The 17,492-nt window shown below is 35.0% G+C and overlaps 2 protein-coding genes across 2 annotated transcripts in view; both read right to left on the reverse strand.

Annotated features, from left to right (window-relative positions):
* Positions 1-1,013: 1,013 nt before the first annotated feature.
* On the reverse strand, positions 1,014-5,701 carry LOC137927428 (uncharacterized). The gene is made up of 2 exons (XM_068771234.1): positions 5,500-5,701; positions 1,014-1,902 (listed from the first exon to the last, which is right to left on the reverse strand). Exons 1-2 carry the CDS (start codon positions 5,626-5,628, stop codon positions 1,393-1,395), a joined length of 639 nt encoding a protein of 212 aa, XP_068627335.1. The 5' UTR covers positions 5,629-5,701; the 3' UTR covers positions 1,014-1,392.
* A 1,472-nt stretch (positions 5,702-7,173) lies between these two features.
* LOC137927369 (uncharacterized) overlaps positions 7,174-17,492 on the reverse strand; it is a 43,382-nt gene continuing 33,063 nt past the window's right edge. The window contains exons 3-5 of the mRNA XM_068771163.1: positions 14,850-14,955; positions 11,284-11,382; positions 7,174-10,518 (exon numbers count right to left, since the gene is read on the reverse strand). Of these exons, the coding sequence (XP_068627264.1) occupies positions 7,730-10,518; positions 11,284-11,382; positions 14,850-14,955 (2,994 nt within the window). The 3' untranslated portion in view covers positions 7,174-7,729. The remainder of the gene's footprint in view (positions 10,519-11,283; positions 11,383-14,849; positions 14,956-17,492) is intronic.

Here is a 17,492-nt window from a genome sequence, read left to right on the forward strand (position 1 = left end):
CAAATAATGTAATACCGAAATACCGGTATTTTTACATGAATACCGGTTTTTAATAACGGACAAAAATCATCCACGATTCCGGTATTTGGGATCCCGGTATTGTAAGCTCTACATGTACTGTATTTATATTTTCATATGTATTAATTAAAAAGCGGTTATTTCAATATTACAAGCAGAAACTCAAATTTTATTTATTTATACGTATAAGTTATTATATGAAGAAAAAATGGCATTAGCCATCTTGATTACCATGAACTGATAACACTTCAAGATTTTATACTCTTTAAAGATTTGTTATATTTAACAAAACACTTACCACGTAGAAGAGGTTATTAATGATTTTTTTAATAATTTTTTTGTTATATTTAGATCATACTTTTATAAAAAAATTGTGAATGTATTGTGCGTCGAATGAAGATTTCCAATATAAGTTAAGATATTGACTCCTAACTGATATTATGATTTACAGTTATGATAGGTATTGATAGTTTGTCGTATATTTGTTTAGCCTTTTAAATTTTCTTCCAATTTTTACATCAATTATTAACAATTGTTTCGTCGTATTCACGGACCCTCTCGCTCCGTGAACTCATATCTAAGCTGTGAAAGTCTAAGGGCTGGCAACACTGACTTCATTGACACAAGAATGGCCGTAGTACGTCTTGTCAAAAGATTTCCAATGAGACCAGTTAGAAACGGCTTTTTTCCAGTGAACTTAACGAGTTTATCTATTTACCTTGTGGGCAGGCGCTCTACACTACTCTGTTCCATGATATTCAATACTGAACCATAAAGCCAGTCGCTGGTCTTTTTCAGTTAGTTCCATTCGTCTAGGGACTTATTATTAAATAGAGGGAATATCTCTAATAATATTCTTAACAATAAAATTGGTAAATATATTAATAATCATATATAGCAATGTGAAGTAAAAATATTAAAGAAATGTTTACCTATTTATTATTTATAAAACGAAATAAAACAAATAATCTATCAAAGATTTTATTATAGTTAAGTAATAATATTTGTACGATAATTGTACATACAAGGCATATCAAAACCGATAATATAGGCGCAACACTAAACATTGCGACAGTTATTACGTGCGAGTGATGATATATTGATTTTAGCCTATACAAATGGCTCCAGTGAGCTTATAATAATACCTGTATTATTGTCTTATTTGAAAATTTTTTTACACATTGAAAAGATAACAATCACTTATTGGCCAAAAGTTATGTATCTTATTTTTAAAAATCATTTTCGTTTTGCAAGTGTTGCTATGTTATAAAATTTAAATCACTCAGCTCACTGGTCTAACGGACTAGAGTCTAATCTAACCAATGACATTTATGACCTCCTTTTTACTCTCTGACCGAAACTTGGTGTTTCACTTTAAGACCCTTCACTTATGCTAGTAGATACTGATATTTCTGTAACCGGGTCCGTTCTCTCAGTGGGTTCAGTGGATGAATCACCAAAGTATATAGCCACTTCATTATCATCGACGTCCATCACTGGTTCAACCGTGTCTACCTTCGGTGCTGGTACCACTACGGTATGTTTGATAGAGTTGTCTGTATTTAAATCACAGTCGCCATCTTTATGTCTGTGATTTACAGCTTCATGTTGTAGCATTTGTTTTATGTCTTCTGTACTCTGTGTCTCCTGATCTCTTTGATTTGTCTTGTCTTTGGTACGATCTACAGGTTCATATCCATCTGGTAGTACTGGACTTCCGATATCTATGTTACTAAATTCGAAATTGTCAGACTGTTTTTGATAGACTTTTTGGGTTGGTTTCTGTGAGTGTGGCGGCTGAATGCGGGAGATTGCTTCATTCACAATGGCAGTGCACTCCCAGCAAAGGAGTAGGGGCAGGCTGATGCTATCTATCCTGTGGTCCTGCAATTTGATATCAATTATTGAACTGTATCAGCATTTGCAACCGACTGGGGCATTTAGAACATCTTTCATCTTATTTCTATTTCCTTTTATACTTTTATATTGACATGACCAGTTTTAAGTGTTTGTTTTGTTCTATCAAACTTTTGTTACTTAGTTTTGTAAAATTATGATTAAATCACCATCAATATTTTCATTTATATATGTTTATACAGTCTAGATGCTAGTTACAAAATCAGCAGATATCTTATTACAGATTAATGCGAAAACTAGGCAAGAAATTATATCTATTAGTGGAACTGGAAAGTAATGTTGTTTCTGATGACATATTTTACAGAAAAACTGATTGATTTGTTAGTGCCCCAGCATTGATTTGTTTACTAGACAGCAAAAGGTTGTTAACGAAGGTGAATATGTTGTTGATTAGAAATAAAAACTTGGTTAAAATGTAGTCGTGTGAATTTAACTTAAGAAAGCGACATTACTTTCCAGTGCCCCTAACATTTCCTAGAATTCCCTTTGCCAAATAAGCTGTCTGCAAAACTATATAAACATCTAACAACCCTTCCAAGTAACAAAACTTTGAATGGGAGAAACAGATGGTGATAACATCAGTTCTAGGTTAAGTTGTGAGGGAATCTCTGCTCACCAGAGCACTAGCTCAGACAGAGCTCTAAATCAACTCTTAGGTAAGCTAAACAATAAAATAAAAAATATATTCATGCATAACTTGTTAAAAATAAGTCTCAGATTTATGTGACTTGACTCGCTTGCCAACAATAGGTTTGTAATATTTTATTGACAAAGTCGAAATTTAATAATTTTTCAGTGAAACATAAACAAGTGTTGCTATCATAGTACCAAAAGGCCATTTTAAACCTGTAAATGTTGCCAATTAAATTATACAATCTATTGTAGTAAGAAAAAATTAAATTACCCTATTTGAATACATATAACAATGTAAATATTAAAAATGTAACTACATGGTGTATTTAAGTTGGGAGATTCAATGGAAGACCAGCTAGATGTAATGACTCAATAGCTCAAGTAAAAGGAAAGATCAGGCTTGTAAGGGCCGACAATAGAAAGGAATGGAAATTATTGACACACTGCAAGGCTTTCAAAGATATCTATGTGAGGATATACCATAATCGCCACACTTGGCAGGGGGGTTGGTGAGCATATTATGGTATGCAGAGGACGCTGCTGCCCATCTTCTAGAAGATTGTGAATGGCGATTCTATATAATTAATGCACAAAGTGTGAATTATATAAGATTGTAATACGAGGGTGGATTGAAAAGTACTTGACCTAATCAGAAAAATGAACACATACTAAATCAGTTATTTTTATTTTTCTACATAATCACCATCAAGTTCAATACACTTTTGCCACCTCCCCTTCCAAGCATTTAGACCGTTGAAAAAAAATGATTCTTCCTTAGAGTCAAAACATGCGTTTATAGCTGCTTTGACCTCGTCGTTTGACGAAAATCTTTGACCTCCCAAGTGCTTTTTTAGGTTAGGGAACAGAAAGAAGTCTGATGGTGCCAGATCAGGTGAATACAGCGGATGCGGTAACAGTTCAAAGCAACAGTTGTGAATTTCATCTATTGACTGTACTGACGTGTGAACATGGGCGTTATCTTGATGAAACTGTACTTTTCCTCTGAGCATTCCTCGACGTTTTTCTTTTATTTCCTCTCGTAAATGACGTAGTAAGGTGCAGTAGTAATCAGAGTTTATAGTCTGACCCCTTTCAAAGTAATCAATCATAATCACACCTTTCGAGTCCCAGAATACTGAAGCCATCACCTTATTTGCCGACAAAATCGACTTTGCCTTTTTAGGGGGTGGTGAACCAGGTCTTTTCCACTGTTTTGATTGTTGTTTTGTTTCCGGTGTACAGTAATGAACCCATGTTTCGTCCATAGAAACAAAACGATTCAAAAAATCATCTGCATCGGCTTCAAATAACTCCAAACAGTCGCGTTGTTCAACTGAAAGCAGTCGCGGAACCCACCTCGCAGACACCTTGTGGAAACCCAACTCGTTGACAATGATGTTTTAAGTTCGTTCATAAGAGATGCCTATAATCTTGGGTATCTCTATAATTTTTTATCTGCGGTCTCTCATTAAAAGTCAAGTACTTTTTTAATATTTTCGTCAGTAGTTGACGTCGAAGGCCTTCCAGAGCGGGGTTCATCTTTCACACTCTCTCTACCACGCTTAAATTCTGCTATCCATTTTTTTATGGATGAATATGACAGAGCACAATCGCCTTATGTACTGACCATGTCATCATGGATGGCTTTTGATGATAGCCCCTTCTTATGGAGGTACTTAATGACGGCACGCTGCTCGATTTGCTCCATTCGCGGAAATTATGTCCGATTACTTTGTTAATAAATTTATACAATCACAACTAATTATCGCACACGTTTTGAACTTCACACAATGAACTAATCTGAACTGAACTAAATAATGTGGGTAGATTTGATTTTTAGAATTGAATGGATCTGTGTTAGGCCGTGTACTTTTCAATCCACCCTCGTAGCAACTGTTTATCTAATAGATTCAAGTGTTACCTTGCGGAAGTCCATTCTACGTAAGAAAGGGACTAATATATAGCTATTTCTGTTATTCAGCAGTAGTTGTGCAAAGAAGTGCACAGCCCGCCAGCCTGCTAATAAATGTGAGTGCGGCAAACAAAGCGAAACACAAGTACTATCTTTAATTCACTCAACACATTTTTCACCATTCCATTTGTCATCCTCAGATGTTACACCGACCAGTGCCAAACACCGAGTCCTTTAAAGAACTTAATAAGAGACCTTTAAGCAGACCTATAAGAGACTTTTGCCAAATGACAAACAGACATGCATAAAATCAACAAATCAGTAGAAAAAAGAAGTAGCTGCCATAGACGCTAATTGCAAGATACAAGTTTCCCCTAAAGATATCCTGGATGGAAATCACAGTGTGGTATTATGGTACACAGAAGACACTACTGCTCATCCTCTAGAACCTTGTTTGTGGGCAGCAGCAATCCTATATAAGTAATTGACAGAGGGTACATTAAAAAAATTGTATTCCCAGAGTCGAACTTAACACCTATATTTGATAGTCTCAGTCCTTTGTTCAAAGAGAGAAATGTGTAACAGGCCTATTTTTATTTCTAGTATTAAAGTTATGTAAATCATATATTTTTATATGCACTTAGATAATGTTATCATATATATATATATATATATATATATGTATAATTATATTGACTATGTCATATTCTGAGAAACGAACCCATGACCATTAATGGCAAATATAAATTCCTTACAATGCACTTTAAAATAGAGATATACTGTAAGGCCACGACCTGTCTTGCACTTATCAAGTGACTTCGACGACCTTTTGGAGCACCTACCCACGTCGCGCCTATCGGCTCATGGTATATAGTAATATAGTTTAATAAATTGAGGCGAGCGTCTATTTTCATCAATAAATCGTATGTACTGTTTGACGATTTTGTAAGTATATATTTTTTAGTTAAATAAATAAGAGAATAATTTAAAAATAAAAGAAATATGTGGGTATTCCTTACCGAATCACCAAGAAAACTATAAAGGACTTTCAGGCCAGCTTCATCAATTACAGCCGATAGCTTCCTATCCATGCTGAGGCAACCCTCGCATATGAAGCCCTGGGCCGCCGTAATAATTTCTGTCTCCATATTTCTTTCACTATTCCGTTGCGTTTACTAACAATCTATATTGTATACCTGTTTTCGTTGAATTTTGCATTGTTTGACATCTGACAGTAATAGTAATGTTGCCATTATAAGCAGAGCATTTTAGAATTTTTATAAATAAACTCACGGCTTTTGATCAAAATGGGAACAAATGTTTTGAAAAAAAATATATCAGCTATTGCCATCTAGTTTAAAAAAATATTATTTTGCTAGTTATATTTTTACTTACAGCAGTTGTCATATTAACTTGTTAACAAATAATATATTTGAATTGTATGTAACATTTTATTACATGTAATATGTTCGTATGGCATTATATAATTAAAGAAGTAAAAAATATAATTGAACTCAAAGTGTTTATGAAATATTATTAATAAATTGCGTTTTGTTTATTAAATTGTGCTCTTAAAAACATAAACAATCAATCGCTAAATTTTTACTTGTTAACGGTACAGCAGATTTACAAAATGAAATAATCTAATCTAAACTATTTAATAATTTTCGTGTTACATACTTTATGTATTTGTATAAACGAGATCTGTTCCTTGGGCATTAGACGTACAACATAAACAATCGCTTTGTATTGCCGACATCGCCGCTTTTGGATGTTGCCGTACTCGGCGCCGTTTTTGTGATAAATGTGCCTGATATAGATTTTAATACAATGAAATTGTTTGTTTATGTCCAAAAAAATTCTTGTGTATAAATAATATTATCTTAAATTAGATTTATACTGTGCATAAATTCAATTTTCATCAAATAATGTAATAACGAAATGCCGGTATTTTTACATGAATACCGGTTTTTAATAACAGACAAAAATCGTCCCGGTTTGTAAGCCCTACATTTACCGTATTTATACACTTATATGAATTAAGTAAAAAGCGGTTATTTTAATATTACAAGCAGACACTCAAATTTTATTTATTTATATGAATAAGTTATTATATGAAAAAAATAGCATTAGCAATCTTGATTGCCAGGAACTGATAACACTTCTAGATTTTTTACTCTTTAAAGATGTGTTATATTCAACAAAACACTTACCATGTACAAGAGGTTATAAATGAATGGTATGAATTACCTATAAATTAAATTTTAATATGAATTTTTTGTTGTATTTAGATCATACCTTTATAAAACTTATGAATGGATTGTGTGTCGAACGAAGACTTCTAATATAAGTTAAGATATTGACTGTTAACTGTTATTATGATTTACAGATGTGATATTGATAGTTTGACGTATTTTATTGTTTAGCTTATTTAATTTTCTTCCAATTTTTACATCAATTATTAACATTGTTTTGACGTATTCACGGACCCTTTCGCTATGTGAACTCATATCTAAACTGTAAAAGCCTAAGGGCTGGCAACACTAACTTCATTGAAACAATAGAATAGCCATAAGAAATGTTTATTTATTTATTATTTATAAATCGAAATAAAACAAACAATTTATCAATAGTTTTATAATAGTTAAGTAATAATATTTGTACGATAATTGTACATACAAGGTATACCAAATCGATAATATAAATGTTGGGCGCAACACTAAACATTGCGACAGTCATTACGTGCGAGTGAGACGGCATTACTCTGGCAATTCTATCACGAAATAACTGTCACAAGACAACGGCGAATATTCACACCCAAATACTGCAACTCTCTTATATCTAAGATTAACATATAAATAATATAAAAATAAATTAAATAATAATAATTACCCGACATATCTCATTGGTCTTGAAAGATTTATCATAAAAATAAATCGGTCAAAACCCGGTTCTTTTAAGATTTTCTTTGTATAGCTAACACTAAGCCAGCTATTTGTCATATGAACCTATTAATGTATATATTGATTTTAGCCTATACAAATGGCTCCAGTGAGCTTAAAATAATACCTGTATTATTGTCTTATTTGAAAATGTTTTTATACGTTGAAAAGATAACAATCACTTACTGGCCAAAAGCTATGTATCTTATATTTAAAAATCATTTTCGTTTTGCAAGTGTTGCTATGTTATAAAATTTAAATCAGCTCACTGGTCTAACGGACTAGAGTCTAATCTAACCAATGACATTTATGACCTCCTTTTTACTTTCTGACCGAAACTCGGTGTTTTACTGTAAGAACCTTCACTTATGCTAGTAGATACTGATATTTCTGTAACCGGGTCCGTTTTCTCAGCGGGTTCAGTGGATGAATCACCAAAGTATATAGCCACTTCATTATCATCGACATCCATCACTGGCTCAACCGTGTCTACCTTCGGTGCTGGTACCACAATGGTATGTTTGATAGAGTTGTCTGTATTTAAATCACAGTCCCCATCTTTATGTCTGTGATTTACAGCTTCACGTTGTAGCATTTGTTTTATGTCTTCTGTACTCTGTGTCTCCTGATCTCTTTGATTTGTCTTGTCTTTGGTACGGTCTACAGGTTCATATCCATCTGGTAGTACTAGACCTCCGATATCTATATTACCAAAATCAAAATTGTTGGACTGTTTTTGATAGACTTTTTGGGTTGGTTTCTGTGAGTGTGGCGGCTGTTCAATAGCTTGTAGGATGCTTTGAAGTAATCCTTCAGATAGCAGTTGCTCATGTGGTATGGATGGGGCATCAGCTTTTCCTTTACCACCATCAGCTGATTGTATTTGTACAGAATAACCAAAATTACCTTTGACTGGAATTTCCGATCCAAGCCCGGATTGTAAATTCAGACTTGTAGAAGCGAGTTTTTGCTGAAGTTTCTTAGTTTCTTCGTTCAGATTACGTATCTTCTCTGATGTGTGAAGTATTTGTTCAGACACCAGATTGAGATTTCCATCTCTGTAACTATGTTTCCCATTGTCTAATGATTTTCCTTTCTGTACGCTGCTTTTTTCAGTTTTCTCATTTTTAATCGTATTACTTGGAACTATTGTTTCCACTAGTGTATGCGACGCTGTGGATAAATCTTTAGAGTTATACGAAACTGATTCACTCCCTGAAACTGGTGTATTAAAGTTATTCTGATTCGAAATAAAGTTTTGTTGATTCTTCGAGAATGTCGATCCGAGAGTACTTAAACTTGCGACGTATTTAGATGCAAGATCGGCTGGAATTCTTTCACCTGACTTTGCTGCTTTAAGTATAGCCTCGTGATATGGACAATGTTTTAGAATTGCAGCAGCTTCTAGATTCGAAAGATTGGCGAATATTGTACCATCTACAGTAGCTGCAACTCCGTTATCACTGGACCCAGCAGCTGTGTTATCTCCTACAGTGAGTAAAGGAGCTGAATATGAATCTATAGGTGATCCATATGTAGCACTCGGCTGAGATGCTTGAAAAGCTATAGGGTTACCTGAATGCGGGAGACTGTACAAACTGGAGGGCTCTATAGATACAGACACACCATTGAAACCGTAATTTCCTGTTTGGTAATTAATATCTTTTACTTCCCTGATCGGTGGAGGTAAATAACTAGGTCCTTGTTTCACGTGATCTATTCCATGAGTGTCCTTATGGTGAACTGTGTTTCCTATTTGTTGAATTAAGCCTTCTGGTACGGATTCTCTGAAGTTGACTGGATGTTTTGGTGAGTGCCCGCCGGTGTGAATGGATGAACCGCCACCAGAGAACGTTCCGTAGGGTAGGGGAAGGTTTGCGTGTGATTGTTTTGCTGGTGCTCCGTAGACGCTTGATGGAGAAATCACTTTCGCACCTTGTTGCCTTAATGAAGCTGGATATGGACCATTGCTTAATGAGTCCAAAGGCGGTGCGCTGTACGTGTCAATGGGCTTTTCAAAAGAAGATTGGATGATATTCAAATCATTTTGAGGATTATTTTCCGTGTAATGAGCTTCGAAGACAGTCTTCGATTGGTCTATGTGATTTGAGTCACCACCAACGATTGCGTTCAAGTCAATATTGGCTAAGGCATCTTGATGTACATTTGAGTATCCTGATGATATATGTGCATTGGAATATCCAGAGTCTAAATTAGGTAAATTTGCGTCCAAATTCAAATGTACTTCCTGTACGATAGGTGGCGGTCTGTATTGATCATCGATGCCATGTGAATTATCCACGTGTTTACCTAAAGGCTTTGACACTCCTGGAATTGGTTTCCAGCCGTCGTAAAGCACGTGAGGTGGAGTTGGAGGCGCTGGAATACCGGGATGAGGAGGACGAGGGTTTGGGTCTGGTTGTGGAGGACCGTAGTGACCGTTATTATCGAAATCAGGTACGACGATCTGGTCGTTTGGACCTATTGGTCCTAAAACGTGACCTGGTGGACCATACGTGTCAGCGGGGATCGGGTAGTTTGGTTTCAAGTCCAGAGGTAGACTTGGTAAAGGTGTTCCATAGATTGGTGCTGGTAAATTCAACCCTAAATCTATGTTTCCTATTCCCACATTTTGCAGCAACACTGGACCAGGTGAGATATCCGATAATGGTAGATTTGGTATGTTCAACGGTGTTCCGTAATTTATTTTAGGCGGACCATAAACAGGTTTTGGTACTCCGTAAACCGGTTTCGGTACGCCGTAAACTGGTTTCGGAAATGTAATCTTTGGAGGTTTAAAAGGAGCCCCGTAGTTCGGCTTCGGTAGACTTAGTTTTGGGGGTCCATAGGTTTTCTTTGGTGGTCCGTAAACCGGTTTAGGGGGTCCGTAAACTGGTTTTGGAGGTCCATAGATCGGTTTCGGTTTTGGAGGTCCGTAAATTGGTTTCGGTTTGCTTATCGGTGGCGGTGGGCCCTCGTACGCCTGGTTTGGGAAAACCACTGGTGATGGTGGGCCGTACGCTCCTGGTGGGGTGTCCGGGAAGTTTTTGATCTCAGGTACTCCGTAAATTGGAGCTGGCAGTTGGATATCTGGAACTGAAAAAAAAACTTTATTAGTAAAAAGACTAAAATAGTTCCTTTCTATGATCTGTTTGCTTTAAAAAAAAAAAACTAATACAACCTGTAGGAGCTACATTACGTCATAGTCAGCGGGAACAAGGGGAATCCCACGCCAGAGCGCTCTATATTTTCGTCGGGTGAAAGAGACAACGCACTACAATACGTCACACTACAAAACGTCGAGTTCCTCCTCCTATAGGTAAAAGGGAATGGTGGAGTAAGGTTGTGAACTTCGCAGTGCATTCCCCACAATGAATCTTGTAAAAAATTGACAGACCTGACTCGTTGACGGAGTTCAAGGCTGAGAAGTTTCTAAAAAACTACTGTGTTATATACATTTATATATACACATATATATAGGGATACATATTTATTACGTGTACATGTGGATCGCCCAAAAAACCAATAGTACGTCAAACATTAATCCCTAGTGCTGTCTCGCTCGCGCAGAACCTACACGCAGACCTGTGCGCGTTCACACACCCACTAGTTGTACTACCCAAAATATATAGATGTAGCGGTAAAATACAGAAGCCAGGAAGCAAAATAAGCACAGGAACAAACCGGAAGAGAATCAAGAATCAAATCGACTAACGATACTGAATATAGTGTTTCTTATACGTTCGACGAACATTTACTCAACGATCTATCTCCTACATTTATTAAGCACAAATGTTTCAAAAAAGATCGGTTATTATTTTAAAGAAGTTTTTTGATGTAATCATTGAAGTAAATACTCACTTATATTCGATATATCCAGAGGAGGTCCATAGGCGTCTGGAGGTAGTGGTTCACCGTAAGAGTTGGAAAGACTGGCATCGCGTTTCTGGGCTTGTAGGCCTGAAGTATATAAATATATTCGTTATATTATGGGAACAAACTTATCCTTGTAACGTGCGATGTGAAATTAATATATTAGCTTTGTCATTTATGTCTGACAGTTGAGGTAAGGCACACACCCCCCCCCCCCCCTAAACAGAAACTACCCGCAATCTTAATTATTTATTTGAGATGTTTTTTCCAATTAACAGTTCTGGAGATCGTCTCTAAGAATTGCTTATCTGAAGTAGCAGTGATCGGCACACCGCTCGTAACCAAAAGCCTTTGGAGCTGATAGGTTCTCATGTGACGACCACAGGCTGGTAGGCGCAGCGTTGATAGGCTCTCCGCTATATAGATCCTTCCCCAACTCCCAACGGTTACGAAAAAATTTGAATTTGAAATTCGAATTCTGCCACCGGACAGTATACGATATACGGGCAAGTTTTCGTTACGGAGAAAATTAAAACCATAGTAAAAACTCAAAATTGCATTATTATACATCAATACCTCGCTTTGCGTCGTTTTGTTTTCCGTATTTTTCAAAGTTGCGTCTCTGCTTAATTAGTACTAATTTTCATTGTGCGTCGTTAGATTTTCGAGGTTGCGTTGTTTTAGGTTAATCTTTAGTTTTTTTTCTAAAAGATGGCAATACTTTTGTTACTAATTGCGCCATGTCATCAAAACTCGGGGATTCCCTTTCTAATTAAAAATCAATGCAATTTAAACACAGTTTTATTTTCTCTTTGTTTTCCTAATTTTAGAGTTCAATTACGTACGTAGTGTGTTGTAATGTAGTTTATATAAATTTTTACGTGTTGTTTCTGGTTACAAAAAAAGGTAAATATTATTGCAATTTATCTATTGGCAGAGTTATATTATTTTTGTTTTTTAAATGTTTACTTTGTTCAATTTTCTTTTTAAAAAGTTATATTTTCGCGACCCTGAAACCCATCTTCGATCTTTACATGGTTTGCTATAGAAAATTTTAATTCATTTGCAGCGTTTCAATTTGCGTCTTGTTTTTGGAACGTAACCACGACGCAAAGTGAGGTATTGGTGTATAAGATTTTTACAATTATAAACGTCAATTTAAAATTAGTTTACGTTAGACTGTAAAACGCCATCTATTGAGTGTAACTGACAACTAAATCTGACGTTAGCCATTTTGTTGATATATTAAACGTAACAATCATTTATTCGTTTTGAAATCATTTTTTTTCGTGAACGTATTCTGAAATAGAGTGATGTTATTTTTTGCAGAGCTCGCATTTAACAAATTTCTTGAATTAATTGAATATAGAGAAATTTATCGCTTCTTTTGGTAGTATCGATAATAACTGGCTTTGTATATTACTGCGTGCTATAAAGTTATATGGGATATGTTTGAAATTAAATTACTAGCCTTTTTGCGTGTGTGCAGCTTTTGCAAAATTGAGGTCACATAAACAGGTGGTCCTGAGCTAGAAATTTTACTTTGACATATTGTACCTTGACGCACGAAGAGAGAGCATACCCGTGTAGGTGTATAGTGTCGTGACTGTATGTGTATACCTGCGAAGCCAGGACAACTTGGTTGGCTTGAGCAACGCGGGCCAATGTATGGTGACTCGTAGTGTAAATTTATTTAAATTCCTCTTTCCTTGTCTTACTGATTCATGTGTCAATATATACGATTTTATAACAGATTAACAAAATTATCTCTTTGTAAATTACTCTATTTCATATAGAACATTCACTGTAAAGATCTGGAAATTAATTGTTATGTATTTAAGAAAGTCAAAAGAAACTGAGAATGGCGGACCCTGCTAAATTTGTTGCTAGTTTTCCTCAATAGATGGCGCTCTACTAAATAACATGAACTTTAATTTTTATCTAGATAAATAAATGACTGTAATGATCTTATATAACAAAACTATTTTGAAATCTACGGGATATTAAAGTTTATTTTTATTAAAGAAGAAACTAATACGTTTTCGGATGTTAATATTTGTCATGCCTCCACACCTAAATGCATATAATCACTGTCCGTAACCGTCAGGAGCAGGGAGGGTTCATCTAGGCAGGGGGGGGGGGGTGTTACGGCCGCGTCTACCGGTTCGTGGTTGCAACACGGGAATAAATTAAAAAAAAATTGATGATTGATAATACATTTAACAACCTAGCCTAGTTTGTTGTCAATACTCCTCAATAGATGGCGCTCTACGAACTAAAACTAATTTTAAACTAACGATTGTAAATGATTGTTAGTTTTTTATGTTTATTTAATTTGATTTTAGTTTTATTAATATAGCATTTTTGACTTTAGTTTTAACTTTTTACAATAATAAATGTACAAGCCTCTCCATAGTGTCGTCTTTTATACTCTATAAGAGAACACGCGGTTAAGCGGCTGCAAGTAATATACACATCTAATCACCTGTTCGTTTCTTCGTTGATGACGATGGAAGTGGTAACCAGATTATTTAGAATTTCTGAAGTGGCAGTGAGGGTAGTACACCAATACCTCACTTTGCGTCGTGGTTATGTTCCAAAAAAAACACGACGCAAATTGAAACGCTGCAAGGTGAATAAAGATTTTCTATAGCAAACCATGTAAAGATCGAAGATAGGTTCCAGGGTCACGAAAATAGTACTTTTTAAAAAAGAAAATTGAACAAAGTAAACATTTAAGAAACATAAATAATATAACTCTGCTAATAAATAAATTGGAATAATATTTACCTTTTTTGTAACAAGAAACAACACGTTAAAAATTATATAAATTTATTATTTTCTTCTCTTAAAATTAGCAAAACAAAGTGAAAATAAAACTGTATTAAAATTGCGTTGATTTTTAGTTAGAAAGGGAATCCCCGAGTTTTGATGGCATGGCGCAATTATAAACAAACGTGTTGCCATCTTTTAGAAGAAAAAATAAATTTCAAAAAAAAAAAATTAAGACGGAACTCAAAACAACGCAACCTCGAAAATCTAACGACGCGCAGTGAAAATTAGTGCTAATTAAGCAGCGACGCAACTTTGAAAAAAACGTGAAACGAAACGACGCAAAGCGAGGTATTGGTATACATCACCCGTTGGCCCGGCTGCGGTTGGTGCTAAAAGGTTTGAATAACAACCACGGTCCGAAAGTCAGTGAATTCATGCAGCGCAAACCCAGGCATCGTGGTGATCTTTGGGGTAAGCCAGTGTCACGAAATGGGCGTTTTTCGGCTGATGTAATGATGATGAATTACAATTTCAAACCGAACGCAATGACAACGCCATCACTTATGGCGTCATTATTTCCGGCCAACTATATCTTAATAAACTTCAATACAAGAATAACTGAGGCATGTATCATCGTATCGTCATACTATGCTTATTAAGGATAATAAAAATATCTTCCAAATTTAAATTCAATTTCGAAATTCAAATTTCGATGAATGAAAGTAAATACTGGCCATAACGGCCAGCATTACATGAAAGTTGTAAAGTTATTATCAAACCTGATTGTGTTGCTTCAGCCACGAGGTCCTGTTCGCTGTCCTTGGAGACCAGGCCGGGGGGTGAGTCCTCGGCGAACACCGCCACGCTCAGCCACAACAGGAGCAGCTGGAGAAAGACAAGATATTGCTTAAACATGAAAAAGTTTATATTATACAATACGTCAAGAGACTTGGAAAAAAACTTAATATAAACTAAAATCAAATAAAGTTTCCACATTAAAAATAATAAAGAGTTTAAAATGGATGAACAAAACCTGTGATATTAATGACCGAAGCGAAAGAAGTGAGGCGATGAATGAACGATAGTAAGATTGAATGACTGAAGAGTGTGGATAATAAAAAAAAAAGAAAGATAGACCTTTACCAGATAACCTTTGTCGTTGGAGATGAGAGACATGAAGGCAGTATAGGGTGTACACACACATATATATATATATATATATATATGTCTAAATATATATAGATATTTATATATATATATATATATAGATATTTAGACAAAGTGCTCTTTTACTATTATTTGATATTGCCTTGCAGTGAACATCTATCAGCTGAACAGAAGAAAGAAAGGTGTGATAATCATGTCTTTACTTCACAAACATATATATATTTATATATATATATATATATATATATATATATATATATATATATATATATATATATATATATATATAGTTTTTTTTATAATTAATAATAATTCTACACAATCTAAGCCATCCGGTCAACCATTGTGATGATTTCCGGTCGGCATACAAACTCACTTCTCACAGCACTGAATGCATATCTTTTTTTGTTTTTAATTACACTAGTGATGCGACGTGATAATTGAACAATGAAGACAGCGGCCGCGAATTAGCACTAGTGATGTGCTTGGGTATCGATAATTTACCAACTTACTGTATATATTTAACAGTAAACCTAGCTTTTGGGAGATGTTCTATATATAACCTAGGTCCATAAAATGAACTTCGACTAGAGAGTCACTTATTTATAAATGTTACAGACGGCTGGCAATGCGCAGATCAGGCATTTTTAAACGGTTTTATTTAGTTCGAACCGTTCGGAATTTATTTTGATCAAAATTAGAAATTGAAATTTAAACACCTTCCCGTTGTCAGATTGATCTGAAATTTGGTACACACATTTAATTTAGATGAAAATACAATATAATAAAATCAATAACATTATAAATCTAAGATGGCCGCCGATACAAAATGGCGGATTACGTATTTTTCCTTAACCCCCTCAATATGGGTATCAAATGAAAGGGCTACACTAGTAAAACACGATGATTATGTCAAAATTTAAAATTCAAGATGGACGCCGTTCCAATATGGCGGACTAGGTACATATTTTTCCACAACCACCACAATATGGGTATCAAAAAATCGTTTAACTTAAAAGTTTTTTAAATGTATTTATTTAAGAGAGATTCGACGAAATAACCAGAACTGCCCCACCAGCGCAGGCATGAATAGATGAAAGAAGAGATTTATTTTACGTAACCACGGGCTCTCTCTCTCTCAGATACGATACTTCGTAACATACTTTATATTAATTAGTGTTTAGTGTTAATAAATGTGTTTCTTTACATCGTCCTGTGAATACAACCTATGCCTTCCATTCGTATATTGTAATAATATAATTGTGCACAAAACTGTCATTAATTATGAACCTAGAAAAAGGTATACGATAATTATTGAATAGATTATTATATAGTTATAAAATAGATATTTTATACTATTGTAACACTAATCTCTTCGTTAAAAGCAAAAGAAAACAATGTATAGTGATGAATGTAACATATGTGATACAAATAAAAATTAGTTAGAATAAGAAATATTGTGATAGTCTGCGGTAAAAAAACCTGTACTGTGATCAGGAGAGGATAAGAGGCGAAGCAAGGAAGAAAATTAAGAACAAATGGAAATGTAAGTTTCTGCTATGTATGATAGAAAATGAATGAATGAATGATAATATGAAGCTGAGAGAAATGCAACTATCACCAAAAATACGATAGTGTGAACGATAGGTCCACAATAATAAAATATCATAAAATAATCTATAAGTTTCAGTATTAAATTTAGCAAACTTTTAAGGGTGCTAGTAAACGGATTTAATTTTTTTATTTATTTTCCTCATATATAACCGGTGGCTCAAAAGTAATGTCATAATGTGAACGCGTTTTAATTTTTACAAAATGGCGCCAAATGTCATTTGCGCTTTTACATTTATATTGTAGATATACACCAATACCTCGCTTTGCGTCGTTTCGTTTTGCGTTTTTTTCGAAGTTGCGTCGCTGCTTAATTAGTACTAATTTTCATTGTGCGTCGTTAGATTTTCGAGGTTGCGTTGTTTTGGGTTCGAGTCTTGCCAATTTAGTGCCAAACACAGAGTCTTAGGCACTAATCGGTGTAACATAACTCCTAAGGTTGCCCCGTGGAGGGGTGAAACACGTGTTGAGTAATTTAACGGTGGCAGTTGTGTAATTCGCATTGTTTGCCGCATACGCATTTATCAGCGGGCTGGCGGGCGGTGCACTATAATACACGACTACTGCTACATAGCGGAAGTAGCTATATATTAGTCCTTTTCTTACTTAAGATGGACTTCCGCAAAGTATCGACTGAATCTATT

Source organism: Battus philenor, unplaced genomic scaffold, assembly GCF_028537555.1.
Source record: "Battus philenor isolate CCGP_79_NKW_IND1 unplaced genomic scaffold, ilBatPhil1.0.hap1 SCAF_30, whole genome shotgun sequence".
In the NCBI taxonomy this organism is placed as follows: domain Eukaryota; kingdom Metazoa; phylum Arthropoda; class Insecta; order Lepidoptera; family Papilionidae; genus Battus; species Battus philenor.

Coding starts and splice junctions, on each gene's coding strand:
- LOC137927428 (XM_068771234.1), bottom strand. CDS start 5,628: ATGGAGACAGAAATTATTACGGCGGCCCAGGGCTTCATATGCGAGGGT. Junction 1,903..5,499: donor ATAGTTTTCTTGGTGATTCG/GTAAGGAATACC, acceptor ATCAAATTGCAG/GACCACAGGATAGATAGCAT.